This window comes from Protopterus annectens, chromosome 2.part0 (genome assembly GCF_019279795.1).
Source record: "Protopterus annectens isolate FY-2018-M chromosome 2.part0, PAN1.0, whole genome shotgun sequence".
Lineage (NCBI taxonomy): Eukaryota > Metazoa > Chordata > Ceratodontiformes > Protopteridae > Protopterus > Protopterus annectens.
In genome coordinates, this window is record NC_056728.1 from 1,242,374,082 (window position 1) to 1,242,390,726 (window position 16,645).

Below are 16,645 nucleotides of genomic sequence, written 5' to 3' on the forward strand. Positions count from 1 at the left end.
TTCGCAGAGCTTGGTGATAATGTGAACCTGTTAGCGGACAAATTCAATTCTAACTTTACCGCCTCTCACCTCCAAGCATCTCCCCAGCAACACCTTCAAACATAACCCTTCCAGCTATAAATGGAGAGCATGTACTGGCTGCACTCACTAAAGCCAAGAATACAGCCTCAATGGACCAGGACAAAATTGTAGGATGCTTCCTGAATAGTCTAAAATATGACTTATTAGGACCCTTGGAGTCATTATTTAACTATAGTCTTAAAACAGGTTTTCTGCAATGTGAATAGAAGACTGCAACAGTCATTCCCCTTCATAGGCGAGAACCTTCAACAGATCCTGGAAACTATAGACACATTATTCTGACCAGCCTTATTTGCAAAGCCATGGAAAAATTACCATGGAAATTATCAACAAGGACAAAGCAGACCTCCAGACATTGCATCCATCCAAGTTTGGCTTTGTCAAAGGAAAGTCATGCTTACTGAATCTGGTGGACTTCTTTGAAAAGCTCACCAAGACAATGGATGAGGGGAAAACTGTGTATGCCACCTACCTTTATCTGGCTAAGGCATTTGATACACTACCCCATTCAGGCATTGTCAACAAGCTTTCATAACTAGGTATAAACTCCTTTATAGTATGCTGGAAAGTTAGCTGGTTCACTGATAGGACCCAGGAGGTTAGAACTGGTGAGGCCACCTCCACAAAAACGCTGGCCACCACTGGAGGAGGAGAAAACCAAATTAACCAATACAAAAAAAAGCCCAAAGATATTCAAAGAAAAATACAGGCAAAGGCACCCAGGTATGGAAAATTTCACAATACAAAAAATAAGATCACAAATGGGGAACGTAAAACAGAAGATTAGTTAAGCAGAAGTTAAACAAATAAAAGCTGAAGTTATGGAATACCTGTGAAGCGAAGGATTTAGTGTAGAAAGTCTAATACAGGTTAGATAACAGCATAATGAGACAATGAGTTCCCCAATTAATGAGAAACAGGAAGCAAAGGAGATATCTGAAGAAGAAATATGAACATGAAAAAGAAAAAGAGGTAATATGGTGCAATATTTATGCAAGGGAGAAAGCAAAACTAACCAATACAGAAAGAGGAGCAACAAAGATACCTGAAGAGAAATACAGACAAAGACATCTGGATATGGACAATTTTATAATACAAAAATAAAAAAACAAAGAGGGGGATTAGAAAGGAGGATTAGTAATGGAGAAGTTAAAGAAATAGAAACTGAAGTTATGAATTACCTGCAAAATGAAGGATTTAGAGTAGAAAATCTAACTCTGATAACAGCACAGCAAGATACAATAATGAATCCCGAAATTAAGGAGAAACCAGTGGAGTGCAAAGCATCTGATCAGTTGCCATATGAAGATACTTTGCAGCCTTCAGTAGGAAGCCAGTTTAAAAGTTCACTTGGAGTTGCACAGCAAGGGAAGGAACAGGAATCTGTGGCAACTCTGACACAGTCAATGTTGTCGAGTGATAGGCGTGAGTTCCCATATAAAACAGAAACAGATAACACAGGACAAAACTGAAGAGAGTATGTCACAGGAAGATGCTCTAGAACTTAAAGAAAGTTCTCAGTTTAGATGAAAATTATCCAAGGCAACAGTTGCCTGATTTAATAGATTTGGATAGACATACTAAGATCAATGAAAGAAACAGACTACAGGAAGTTAATAAGACCCAAAATGTTAGAAGTTTGATAAAACAAATTAATTCCGTAATCAGGACTGTTCATAGAGATTCATGCGATATAACAGAAGCAAATAGGATATCTTACAGTGCAGCTAAATTAATAACAGATACAGTCTTACCACAAAAACACAGGGTATGAACGGAAAAGTGAGAAATCAAATGCCATCATGGAGGTATCAACTAGAGAAAACTATAAAGCAATTTAGGCAAGAAGTGCCACTGTTAGGAGAGAAAAGAAGAGGGAATACATCAACAAAAATACTCCGAAAGCTAGATGTGATAAAAGCAATATTCAGTATCAGAACAGATCAGGATCTATTGTACACTATTTCAAATAATAAACTAAAGACATCAGCACAGGCAGAAAAACTTAGAAGATATGCACATAAATATAAAGCAAAAGTACAAAATAAGCAATTTACTGATGGCCCAAAAAAGCTTTACAGAGACTTGGGAAACAAGGTAAAAGAAATTGAAACACCACTAAAAATAGAAAAAAAATAGACATTTTGGAGTAATATCTATGAAGATCCTGTGGAACAAAGTTGCTGAATGGATAGAAGTAAAAAAAAGAATAAGAAGTTTAAAAGTACAGGATATGAAATAGGATGAAGTCACTGCCAGAGAAATTGAAACAAAATTAAGAAAAGCTCCTAATTGAAAACCCGAGGTCCAGATGCAGTACCTAACTTCTGGCTGAAAGTATTAACATCTTTACATGAAGATTTAACCATAAGTAAGAACTATTTATATGCACACCCAAACAGATGCCAAACTGGTTAACAAGAGGAAAAATAATACTCTTCCTAAAGACAGAACCTGCAAGCTATCTTAAAAACTATAGACTGATAACTTGCCTTCCGACTATGTATAAACTATAGACTGGAATTTATGCTGATTGAGTTTTCTTCTAAATAACTATAAACTCTATCACAGCAATAGAACAAAAGGGTAACAAAAGAAAGTCATTTGGAACAAAGGATCATTTGGTGTTAAATAAAGCCATAATGGAGAACTGTAAAAAGGGGAAGAACCCAAACATATTGCCTATTGCCAGAGGTGATCTCTGCCTAACATATAAAGCTATGTCAAACCCAGAGCTGTTAGACATGCTACACCTAAAGAAATCCCAATCCCTCTGAGCTACATGCTCTAGGGACCTAAACCTTGTCACCACAATAAACAGGACATGTTGGAAGGATAGATTCCTGTCCCAGAGACTTCCCATACTCTGGAACAGGCTACCCATCTATGTCAAGCAAAGTCCTTCATTAGTACTTTTCAAGAAAAATCTTGATGAGTGGATGGGAAATAGGAAATGCACCCCGGGGATCACGTCTGTGTCTCTGCTCGACAGTGGCACAGGAAAATTACTTTCTTGGGTGGCGTAAGCCAGGGAAACTTGTTGACTAGGCTTACATAGGCCCTTGGTCCGATAGCCTAGTACCTACCTATGAACCTATGGATAGACTACAGAAAAGCTTTTGACAGCATCTCACATTCATGGATAAAGTGCTTACAAATGTATAAGATACATCCTGCATTGATCGATTACATTATACTGACCATGAAAAAGTGGTAAGCCACTTTGCAGTTAAGCCACGATAAAGGATAAATTACTATTCCAGGTATAAGCATTCAAAAGGGGGGTATTTCAGGGTGACTCATAGTTTTTGCTGTACTTTTGTCTTGCCCTTAACCTATTAAGCTGTTTACTTAACAGATTAGGTCATGGCTACAATCTGGCTCCCACAAAACAACAAATTATAAAGACCTTTCATCTACATTTTGTGGATGATTTAAAATTATATAGTTCATCACATGAGGAATTGAAAGCACAATTACAAGTGGTCAAAACTTTCTCAGATGATGTAAGAATGTCATTTGGTCTTGATAAATGTGCCAAAGCAACCTTTAAAGCAGGAAAGCTGCAGCACCAAGAAAATATTAGTCTGGGACAGGAATGTGATTCAAAAGAACTTCAGTAAGAGGGAGTATATAAATATTTGGGAACTGATGAAGGATCAACAATAAAACTTGAACAAATGGGAATAAAACTCTGTAAGGAAGCTCTGACATTTAGGAACAAAGTCCAAACTAAAACCAATTCACTCTTACTGTCCTAGCTTACAGTTTTGGAGAGACTGACTGACCCCAAAAGGTACTGGATCAGTTGGACAGAAAAACAAGGAAAATGATGCTTCATGCTTATCAAATGATTTACAAAAATCAGTGTATATCAAGATTATATATTCTCCATTCTGAAGGAGGTATGGGCCTCCTTGAAATGGACTGTGTGTATAGATCTGCATTCTTAGGACTGCATACATATCTGTTGACCTAATAAGATCCAAATATAGTGAAAGTTTTAAAACCTGAGGAGACTAAGTCTAAGATAATTTTCTTGTTTAGTTTAGCAGAAGCAGGGAATGGAAATCAAACCAGAAGCAGATAAAAATCAGGAGGCAACTGAATGTGCCAAAAAAAAAAAAATAAAGAATATAAAGTGAAGGATTAGATAAGAAGGCAAGAAATGTGAAAAATGCATAAATATAGTTGCAAATACAAAAAACTCTTGGAACAACCACATGTCGATCAGGACCGAACACCGGAATGTTTAAGGACAGGTGAATTTAAACCAAAAGATGAAAGGTTAATATTGGTGGACTATGTACACACTGGCTTACAAAGTTATTTGAATATATGAGAGAAACAGACAAATGCAAGTTTTGTAAAACAGAATGGAAGCTGTTGCATATCTTGTTGCTGGGTGTGATACATCAATGGCAGAAGGACTGTATACTGAAAGACAGAATAATGAGGAAAGACTGTTGCATTGGGGATTGTGCAAACATTATAATATTGAAGTAGATGAGAAGCATTATTAACATGAGCCGGGGTCTATATTATATCATCGAACACTTAAAGCAAACGCTGATTGATCGACCTAATTTAAGCGAAAGCTTACAATCTCGAACTGTCAGATCAGCGATTTTTTTCCCAGGGAAAAAAAATCGCTGATCCAAAACACATACACACAACACAAGCACACCAAACAAACAGAAATCCACACACATACACCTAAAATCTGATACCTAACCCTACACTAAACTATGCACACACCACTAACTACCCACTTACCTTAACCAAAACCCTACCCCTAAGGTCCGTCACTATCACACACTCACCTCACTCGCTCCCTAACCCTAACTCACTTAAATCCGCCCTAACCCTCATGTCCACTCAATCACACACACACACCTAACCCGAGCCCTAACCCTAACTCACCTAAATCACCCTAACACTCACATCCACACAATCGCACACTTACCTGAATCCGACCGGTAACTTTCCACCATAACACTGAAAATACCGAAGCAACAGAAATGGGCAACTGAATTCTTTCCCTAGGAAAAAATTTGAGTTTCTGCTGCTTCGATATTTTGCAGTTTCGCGAAAATAAGTTTGATCAATCAGCGTTCGCTTTTTCAAGCATTCGAGGATAAAATATAGACCCACATGAGCCACAAAGCATTATAGAAAATATGTTTAATAGACGTAAGAAAATCAGATGCAGGAGTCCATCAAAAGAAGACAAACGTAGCATTGATCATTGAAACTGCTACACCCAGTGCCTGCAGTGTCCAATGTACAGAGACAAAGTCATAAAATACCAGGATTTACAGGCAGCCCCCACCATCTGGTATACCAACTCCGAGATTGCACTGCAGTGGGAAAAAGGGCAAATGTCTGTATGTTGGCCAAGTGACTTCCTTCCCTAGAAAAAACATTCACGGATATGAACATTCGATGAAGGGCCTTTCAATGATGTTGGTTCAATGAATAATGTTGGTTCGAGGTAAGTAAACTTTGATGAAGTGATATATACCCATATTGGGTTGCAACCAGGCTTTCTGGGGCAAACAGGTCATCTGCCAGTACTGTCACTCTTGCTATATATCTTGGTTGTCTGCTGTACCTCAAGCTATAAACCCTGCCATGACTGAAACTTCAGAAAAAAATATGCTTACCAAAAGACCAGGCATCAGATTTGCTGCTGAACTTGCTGAAATTAAAGACTTCAGGGGCAGACCATTTCACAGGGAACTTTGACCCACAAGAACTGGTGTATTCATCATCATAAGTGAACCTAAATTAAAAAAAAAACACCAATAAGTAGGTTAAAACAGTTTTATACTTTAGAAATGTTGGCAGCAGTCTTGGTAAACATGCATGTCCAAAAAGCAAATTATTACGAACAAGACTTCACAATTCAAACAGCGCAATTCACAACACAATTGTTACATGCAAACATACTAGTGTTAGAAGTTGTACAGCACATGCACTCTCCTCATATTTCTTGGTCCAACTTTTATCAGTTTAATGATAATGAAGTTTCTGTGTTTAATATGACAAATAGGTAGGCAGGTTTGTACATACCAGAAGAATGATGAGGATGAATCTTTATTTTAAAGGGACAAGAAAAGAAGTCAGACTAATGATTTATATATGTGTTCTCTTCACAGGCATTGCAATAATACAGAAGCACCGACAAGCATCATGATAAAGGTATGTAGCTACATCACTGAGCTCATATGTCAAAGGTCTGGTTCTGATTATGAATGTTTCTATACATGCTTTTCATCACCTGTTTCTGATTATGAATGTTTATGTATGTTAACATATGTTTTCTTTAATAAAATACACTCCTTAAGTCACATTAAACTAAACTGTGTTTTAGATAATTCAGGTAAATTATTAACCAAAAGAATGAAGATATGATGACGACCTTAGCCCAGACCGAATGGCTACCGTTCAATTCAGGGGATATAACAGAACAGTACTATGTATGGAAAAGATAGCAAGTGGGTAACCAGGAAAATGACCACAGAATTAGGGCAGTTTAGAGGAAGCTATCCTATAATATAGTGGGTTTGATTATCAACATGCTGATGGCAATATCAACAGAAAAACAGCAGCAGTGAATTAGATACGGGAATTAAATCAAAACATGAAAGAAATTAAGAAGGTAGGAAAATGAAAAAAAAAAAATTAGATGCTGTGGTGCAGACCAAGCAAAGATTGCACCTGACCTTCTCCCTAACATGTATGGTATTAGAATATTCCTGACCTCCATTAGTGATGAACTGAGGGAGCAGAAGCCAGGGGCATGATGTCATACTGAAAACTTACATAGAAACCAGACAAAACACAAAGACCATGTACAAACAAAGTGCAAACAAAAGCTAGCTCAGGTGGATTCACTATAAAACTACAATTGATTGAACTTTAATAAATACAAAACAAAACAAAAAGATTAGCGTTTTTGTTCACTTCTTATGAACTTCATCAGATAGTCCTACACGTTTGCCCTGTTAAAATATACTCAAAAGAAATCCCATTGGTCAATCCATACACACACACCTTTCCATACAGCAGCACATTCCTTTTATCCAATATTCACCATACAAAAATATCTAAAGTATAAATATAGCATATAAAATACATAGCACCAATATAGAAACACACAACTCATGTCTAATAACAGGCCTGAAAATCAAAATAGCTGAAAAAAGTTTCACATAGAGACCAGGCTAGGTTACTTAGGGTGTTATTAGTTGTACTGTTTGTACTAGGCCTAAATATCAGACCAGAGAAGAGATGTAGGCATACAACTGTGAGGAAAGAGGTGTTTAATACAGAAGATATATTATTTGAATCTAACATGGATAGCTGTGGCTAGTTTTTTTTTTGTTTGTTTGTTTTGAGTGTAAAATTAATATCTGGATACAGTTAATAACTCTGCTGTGTCCGTCATCTTATCTCATGTTCTAGTCAAATTGCTTAAAGTTGAGTAATTGTTAATGGCAGAAAACATAGAACAGGCACAGAGTATAATATTGAAGAAGTTTTAGAGAGGAATCATTACATAAAACAAAAACTGGAAACAAGGCCGAGTAGGATAAGCTCAGGAAAATGCATATGAAATTGCAAAGAAATAGAGGAAAAAGAAGATGATGGACACCAGGGTCTAGATGTTAGAATTCAATGGATTTTATCAGAAAGGTGAATACTGACAGACTGGCATATGGAGCAAGACAGAAGTTGGTGCAGTGGAAAGGGAAAATAAGTACCCTCGTGGGTAAGGTAGTTATCATTTGGTTTGATTTATTTACTTACTCACTATTTGGTAACCATGTAGCTGTGACCTGGGGCTCAGAGGCAATAAACAGTGGAAGCAAATTTAAGTTCTATACTTCAAACATAATACAGTGTTACGTTTACACAGCTGAAAAACTTCAGAAGTTCATACCCAGTTATTATACACTTTTTATATAGCAGAATGTTATGCATAAAGCATCAGGTTTACATTAGGTTTTATCAGTTTACACAGGTTTCAATGCAGTTTGGCTACATGAAATTGCTTCTTAAAAGTTTAAAACTGAATTTATTTGTTGATGATACTGCCACTGACAGTATGTAGGAAGGTACGTTCTTATAGATGTGAAATATACAGAGAAGAGTTATTCAGCGATCACATAGGTTCATAGGTTCATACTAGGCTATCTGCCCAAGGGCATTTATAAGCCTAGCCCATAGTTATTTGGCTTTCGCCACCCCTTTAGTTTGAATAAAACTATGCCTATTATTTTGCTGTGCCTCTGTCAAGCAGTGACACTGAAGTAATCCCTGGGGTATATCTGCGATCCCCCATCCATTGGTCAAGATTCCTCTTGAACAAGGCCAGCGAGGTGCTCTGCCTCACATGTACCGGGATTTTGTTCCACAGCATAGGGAGTCTCTGGGTGATGAATCTGTCCCTCCAGCATGTTCTATTAATAACCGTGTCAAGGTTTAAGTCTCCCGCCCTTGTGGTTCTGAGGGATCTAGATTTTTGAGGTGAAGCATATTCATCAAATCAGGGTTTGACATGGCCTTATATGTCAGGCACAGGTCACCTCTGAGCAAGCGGTATGAGACTGAATAGAGCTGGAGTTCTTTCAGTCGGGCAGCATAAGACATATTTTTGAGACCCTTTATCCTTTTGGTGAGGAACTTTTGGGGCCTTTCCAGCTGCTGCAGGTGTCGGTCAGATACATTCGAATGGGGCATTGTACTCAATCATAGGTCTAATGAGTGATGAGTACAGGGGGACGATGACCTCCCTTGATCTAGATGTGAATCCCTTCATAATCAGGTGGGCAATGTAGAAGGTTTTCCTAACTACTTTAGCAACATGAGTGTCAAACGAAAGGCTACTGTCAACCTGGGTCCCCAGATCCCTAATGACTTCTTCTGTGCTCAGTGGATTGCCACCTATATGGTAGCTAGGGGTAACCTTGTTTTTCCAGAAGGGTATGACTATGCATTTCTTGGCATTTAACTTTAGGCCATGGATCTGGCACCAGTTATCCGTTTCTGTGAGGCCCTTCTGAAGGATATCTGTGTCAGATGTGTTTTCGACTATGGCGCCCAGTTTGCAGTCATCTGCAAACTTTGTCAGCCATAACCCTCCTGTGTTTGCTTGTACTTCAGAAAAGTAGATGCCGAACAAGAGTGGACCCAGGACTGAGCCCTGTGGGACACGACTTGTGACAGGCTTTGAGTCTGACATGGCTCCAGCAACTCTGACCCTGTGGGTTCTGTCACTTAGCCAGTTTGCAACCCATCTTGTGATGTATGGGTTTACATTCAAGCTGATGAGTTTTTCGATGATACCTGAGTGGGGTATTGTGTCAAGGCCTTTGCCAGGTCAAGGTAGGCTGTATGGACTGCCTTTCCCTCATCAATGGCCTTGGTGACTGTCTCGAAAAAGTCAACCAAGTTTAAAAGGCATGATCTGCCTTTGACAAAGCCAAACTGGGTTGGATCCAAAGTCTGCAAGTTCCCTATGTCTTTATTTATGAGTTCCATTATGATCCTCTCCATGGCTTTGCAGATAAGGCTTGTCAAGCTAATGGGACGGTAATTCCAGGGTCGGTGGAGGCACCGCCCTTGTGAAGTGGGACCACAGTCGCCGTGCGCCACTCCTTGGCTACGTATCCTGAGGTGAGGCTAAGATTAAACAGCTGTCCTAACTGCGGGTTTAATTCCTCATTGAGTTCATGGAGCACATAGCCGGGGACACCATCCGGTCCCATGGATGCTGTGTTTTTTGCTTTGGAGAGAGCAGTTCTCACCTGGGCGTTGGAGATGTTTGGGGGGGCTACAATCCTCTGGTATAGATATCTCTCCTTTTGGGGGGGGGGGAGACGTTTGCACTGAACCTGTCAGCCAGTATGTTGGCAATGTGTGTAGGTTCAGTAATCTTCACATCATTTTGAACTAATTCTGAGCATATCTGGGAGTTTCCTCCTAGGTTTCTAACATAGCTAAAGAAGGCCTTATGATTGTCTTTTGAGTCCTTGGCGATTTTTCTCTCAAAATTTGCCTTGGATGATTTTATGAGAGCTCTTAGTTTTTTACTTATAATGATCAAAGGTGTCTTACCTTTCAGGGATTTTGCTCTATCTTGTAGTAGCTTCCTCCTTTTGTTGTAGAGCTTGTTTATGGCTGGGGTCCACCAGACTGGACGCTTGCCTTTGGTACAAAGAGTCTTAGTTTTGTTTGGGATTGCCTGATCCATGCAGTCCTGTAGGTGCTGGTAGAAGGCATTTGTAAGTGATTTGGCGGTTTGAGTAATGTTTACCACTGGCTCAGGGGCCTTAAAGGAGACCACACTAGTTTTTAGAAGTGTGAAGTCGGCTTTTGAGAAGTTTTTCACTGTGGTCTTTTTATTTCAGGTGGGGGCGGGATGAGGACCTCCAGCGAGATTAGTTTATGATCTGATCTCACCAGTGAGGGGTATACTTCCGGTGTTGAACATTGTGATCCCATGTTCGTGATGATGAGATCAAGTATGTTTTCTCCTCTTGTGGGGATGGTGACTAGTTGTTCCATGGCATTTGAGTTTATGAACTCCAGGAACCTTTGGGCTAGAGTGTTTGGGCTTGAGTAGTGTTCCCAGTCTATATTAGGGTAGTTGAAGTCACCTAGTATGATGGTGTTTGGAGATACATTTATCCCCTCCATTGTTTTCAGGAAGGCCATGTGAGGTTCCTGAGTTTGAGAGGGTGGCCTGTAACATGCTACAAATTGCAGAGCAGTCTTGCCTATGGTTAATTGCACCTGGATGGTCTCCGATGCATCGTGCGTTGCCACCAACCTTGAGGTGTGGGTGTCCTTTATGAATATGGGAAGGGGTACAACATAGAATAGCAAAGTGAAGATAAGTCAGATGGACGAAGGAGGGGTTTGGGGATCATGAGATCTGAAGTATCATTTGGTCAGCAACCTGTGGGTATCGGATCAGATCCGAATCTGAGCCAGCAGCTTTCCAAGCTAGAGATCCGAGCTCCAAGCTCCTCCCCCTTACCCATAATACACTGCTACCTCCCTCCAGTCCTCCGATCTCGTTTGCCGCGGCTTCTTGAAGCATGAGTGATTAGCTCCTGGTGGTTTAGTGAGTAATTTAGAGGGTTTTGTACTCTAGCATTCTTACAAAAATTGTGTGTGTGTGTATTTTCCAACCCTTAATATATTTAGTTTAATTTTTTTATAGTAGTCTGTTAGTTGTAGTCTTCCCTTCCCCTTATCTGTGTGTGAGGGTGTGTGTGTGTGTTTCCATGGCTGAAGGCCCTAAGGCCATATTTTCTAAATGCTCTGAGTGCAGCCATAAGCTGTCCCCAGCCGATGGCCACACTCAGTGCATTATTTGCCTGGGGGTGGCCCATTTGTCATCAGGCTGCCATATCTGTGTGGCCTTTAACCCCCAGGCTTTGAGGGACAGCAGGACCAAATTAATCCTTGTGGGCCTTTTGCCCATGGATTCTGCTTCGTCCTCCTCTCCCTCAGTGGCACCACCCATGGCTGCGGTTGTTCCGCCGACTGTTCCTGCTCCCCTGGCTGGGACTCGAACTCCCACTGTGGCCCAGGGAGAGAGGGACTCCAGGAAGAGGGAGAGAAGGGACAAGGAGCGTGACAGGGAGAAGCATAGGAGCCACAAGCGGCGGGCCGTTTCTTTCCCCTCGGCCCCGCCGGCTAAGCAGCTCGGTTCTCCCCTGAAGGTCTCCAGGTCTTCCCCCTCCAGGCTTCGTTCTCCTCGTTTCTCTCCGGAGCCAGAGGAGGAGACCCAGTCACCTTCGAGGTCATTGAGGTGGCCTTCCTGGCCAGCCTCGGCGGCTTCTTCTAGATCTACTAGGAGCCTTTCAGATGCGGACATGGACCGGATGATGCGTCGCTCCCTCCAGCCACAGATGCAGATGGGAGTGCTCTTGCCTCGGCCCTTTTCTTTGCTCCCATTGCTCCTTCTCCGATCCACTATCGGGTTTCGGAGCCGTCGGATCTGGGTAGCATCGGAGCCGGGGTGTCGGTGCTGATAGTAAATCGCTACTTCGATGCTGGCTGTACCCTCAAGTTTGTCGGGTCCTTTTCCGGATCCGAGCTCTCTGGGCCATGAGCCGAGCCTCGGATCCGGAGGGGTGAGTGTGTCTTCGGCTCCAATGCAGTCGGAGCGCACTTCTCTTTCGGGTACGATCGAGTCGGCTCTGACGCCGATCCACACATCGGATCAGAGGGGGATGCTCTCGGATCCCAGGGACAGCGGTTCACCTTTGGCCTTCGACATCATGGAGAGGGTCCTTTTGAGGGATTCAAGGCCCCAGGTTTCATGCTACGGATCCACCCGCCATTCCCTTGCAGACAGGCCTGTCTTCCGTCATCCGGCCCTAGGGACAGCCTGCATCTACGTCCCAGATGGTTCCCCTAGAGGAACAGGACCTGGTTGGTAAGCCCTCCTCGGACAGCCCCCCCAAGGAGGTCCCTCACAAATGAAAGTGTAAAAGGAGGCACTTGGACTCCCCTGAGTCCCTCATGGAAGACAATGACTTGGAGGAAGGGGAAGGTTCCCCCAGGTCATCCCCCCCCGAGGACGTCTCCTTTAGAGACATCGTGGAGATGCTGCGCATTAGAGGGGGGTGGTCAGCCCAAAAACCTTCCTCGGATGAGTCTGTGTTTCTGGAGGTGTTTGACGCAGGCCCATCTACCTCTTGGGTGTCCCCTCCGGACAACCCCCTGGTAGATCTTATTACTACCAGGACGTGGAAGGAGCTGGACACTGTACAGCCGATACCCAGGAGACCAGATAAGATCCTTAGCCCCACAACAGACAGGACAGCGTGGAGCAAAGGCTTCCCAGTATTTGCCATGGTGGTGGCGGCTGCCACCAAGAAGGAACTGGCGGACAGTTCCTCGGTACATCCTCCAGTCAAGGAGTCTCTGACGATGGACCGCATTGGAAAGCGGATGTTCACTTCAGCCACCTTCTCCGTAAGGGTGCTCAACTACTTGGCACACGTGATTCAGCTTCAGTAGGACCTAATCAAAGAGTACGCTGGGTCACCCCCAGAGTCCATGTTGGCCGAGGACAAACGAACCTTCTCTGCACGAATGGTCACTCTAAAGTCAATATCCACCACTTCTATGCGGCTTCTCTCCCATGCCACGGAGGGGGCGGCTAGAGCCAGCGGAGCAGGCATCGCCTTATGGCGTTATGTCTGGCTCCGTCTTTGCGATTTTGTGGAACCATTCAAGGCATCCTTTGCGAACACTCCCTTTGACGGTTCAACACTGTTTGGCAAGACCGTCCGCGATACGCTACTCCAGAGCGAGAAAGCCGGGAAGATGTTGTCTGCCGTCGGAATCCGCTTCTCGGCTCCTCAAAGGTCCTTTTCCAGGAACCAGAGAGGACAAAAGAAGATGTGGTTCCGGAAATCTCAGCAATCCTGTTTTGCTCTGGAACCTTCGTCCTTCAGAGGCATGGGAGGAAAAGGTGGACGACGGCCCAGAGGCAGAGGGGGCCGAAGAATTTCGGGTTGAGGGAACCCTTTTCCGACCGACCCGCACAGAAACCCTGAGGGGTTTCCTGACTGCTCCTCTCTGGAGGCAGTCGGGGGGAGTTTCTCGGAACATCTAGCACAGTAGGAGTCCATCATGACAGATCACTGGGTGCTCCGAATAATATCCAGAGATTACTCTATTCCCTTCCTGAGTCCTCCCCCTCAGTTGGGGTGCCTCCCCGATGTCCCACCCAATCAGAGGGAGGCAGCAGCGTTAGAGATAAAAGAGCTGCTAAGCAAAAGAGCCATCCAGCGCATCCCCCCAGGCCAGTCCAGATCAGGCACTTACTCCAGGTTCTTTTTGGTGCCAAAAAAGACGGGGGACTTGAGGCCAATTCTCGACCTGTCTACACTGAACATGTCCATTGCCAAAGAAAAATTCCGGATGGTCACCATTCAATCTATTCCCCCCTTCTGCAGGAGAACGACTGGATGTGCTCCATAGACGTCAAGGATGCGTACTACCACATTCTAATGGACAGGTGATCCAGGAAGTTTCTCCGCTTTTGGTTGGGAGCCAGCCATTATCAGTTCAGAGTCCTCCCTTTTGGTCTCGCCACAGCCCCCAGGGTGTTCACCAAGGTCATGGCAGTTGTAGCGGTCCACCTGAGGCTTCAGGGAATACAGGTCTTTCCTTACCTGGACGACTGGCTCCTCGTCGCTCCCACCAGGCATCTAGTATGCTCGGCCAGGGATTATTTCCTGTGTTTGGCCCACCAATTGGGGATCACTATAAACTACAAAAAATCGTCCCTTCAGCTTGCTCAAGTCTTGGATTTCATAGGGGCCAGAATAGACATGCTTCAGTCCAAGGCCTTTTTGACGTCGGACAGACTCCACAACCTAACTCTCCACATCTTAGCTCTTCTACAGTCACCAGCCCCACCGGCAGAATTAGTCCTGAGGGCTCTAGGGTCTATGGTGGCGGCTATAAACCTTTCACCCCTAGCCCGCTTGAATGAGGGTTCTTCAATGGACCTTGCAGGTGCAGTGGTCCATCCTTCGACATCCGTTGTTCTCCCCTATTCCTCTCAGCAGGGTTTGCATAGAATCTCTGCTTTGGTGGCTCCATTCCAGAGAGCTTCGGGAAGGACGGCCCTTTTTGATGCCTCTACCCCAAGCCACTGTGACCACGGACGCTTCTCGCCTAGGTTGGGGGGAGGGAATTGCATGGGCAGAACCGTCCAAGGCACGTGGACTCCAACAGAGACCATTCTGCATATCAGTGTTCTGTAGATGAGAACGGTGCTTCTAGCGTTGCAGGCTCTCCATGCCCTTCTTCCTCTAGGGACTACTGCAATTCAGACAGACAACATGTTGGTGGTCTGGTACATCAACAAACAGGGTGGACCAGGTCTTACCCTCTCTGCTGAGAGGCCATGACAGTTTGGGAATGGGCGATATCCACCAACCACTTTCTGCTAGCAACGCACATCCCGGGTCAGTCCAACATTTTAGCGGACAAGCTGAGTCGAACTATCCTCCCACCTTATGAGTGGTCTCTGAACCCCTTAGTAATGAAACGGCTCTTCCTCAAATGGGGTCAACCTTGCTGCGATCTGTTTGCATCCCCTTCGAATGCAAAGTGCAGCGAGTTTTCGCTCTAATCCCTCCATCTGGGGAGAGCCCCAGAGACGCTTTGGTTCATGCTTGGCCATCCGGTCTTCTTTATGCCTATCCTCCTCTCCCGTTAATGACAAAACTCTTGCAGAAAGCTCGTCGATTGGGGAGCAGAGTTATCCTCATAGCCCCATTCTGGCCTCGTCACACCTGGTTCCCTTACTTGCGGTCTCATCTAATAGCTCCTCATTGGATCTTAGATCCCATTCCGGATCTGATTTCTCATCCTTCGGGATTGAAAACCCTGAACCTGGATGACCTCAAGCTTTCTGCTTGGTTGATCCAGTTCCGTTAGTGGCTAGGACTCCCGGTATCTCGTCCACAGTTAAATCCATCCTGGCGGCCGCACATAAGCCTTCTACCAGGAAAGTCTACAACAGTAAATGGAAACGTTTTTCTATCTGGGCCAGGCATAGGAATTTGGACCCTTTTACGGCTCCCATTCCAGCAGTTCTTGAGTTTTTATCCCACAATTTTCATCAGGGAGCCAGTTCTTTAACTGTGAAGGTTCAAATGGCGGCCATTTCCCACTTCCACATCGAAGACCATCTTGGTCCCTTAGCTTCCTCTAAGATCTGCAAGACCTTCTTGAAGGGTACCTTTCTTTTAAGACCTCCTGTCAAGAATGCAGTTCCTCCGTGGGATCTAACCTTAGTCCTCCAGGCTCTTACTGTTCCCCCTTTGAGCCTGCAGCTTCGGTTGACTTAAAGTATTTGTCTTGGAAAACCACCTTCTTGATTGCTATTACCTCAGCTAGAAGGGTATCGGAGCTTCAGGCCCTTTGTACTAAACCTCCGTATCTTGTCTTCCATAAAGACAGAGTTTCCCTCAGGACAAATCCCTCCTTTTTACCTAATGTGGCTTCCGAGGCTAACATCAACCAATCCATTAATCTGCCTGTCTTCTTCCCTAACTACCAGAACAAAGGGGAGTACAGACTCCATTCATTAGATGTGCATAGACAGCTGTGCTTTTATTTGCACAGAACCGCTGCCTCTCGTAAATCGGAGCAGCTCTGTTTCCTTTGCTAAGCCATCTTTGGGTAAACCAGTAATGAAGGTGACTCTAGCTAGGTGGATATCTCACTGCATTTTGCTCACGTACAAAATTTGTGGTCGACCTGAGCCCATGGGGGTTCATGCACATTCTACCCATTCTATGGCCACCTCTGCTGCCTTTTGGTCAAGGGTACCCTTGGATGACATTTGTTCTGCAGCCACTTGGGCTTCCTCTCATACCTTTATTTCACATTATAAGTTAGATTTGATATCCAGAGGGAGGGCAGCATTTGGCTCTGCAGTGCTCCAGAATATCCTTCCTTGAGGACCTCCCAAGTTTTTGGTAGCTGGGGACTCTGTCCCACAGGTTGCTGA

The 16,645-nt window shown here is 43.7% G+C and overlaps 1 protein-coding gene across 4 annotated transcripts in view; it reads right to left on the reverse strand.

The window, feature by feature from the left end:
- Positions 1 to 16,645, reverse strand: part of TEC (tec protein tyrosine kinase) — a 1,312,802-nt gene that overhangs the window by 27,486 nt on the left and 1,268,671 nt on the right. For all 4 annotated transcript variants that reach the window (XM_044061419.1, XM_044061418.1, XM_044061417.1 and 1 more), the window contains exon 16: positions 5,748 to 5,866. In XM_044061419.1, the coding sequence (XP_043917354.1) occupies positions 5,748 to 5,866 (119 nt within the window). The remainder of the gene's footprint in view (positions 1 to 5,747; positions 5,867 to 16,645) is intronic.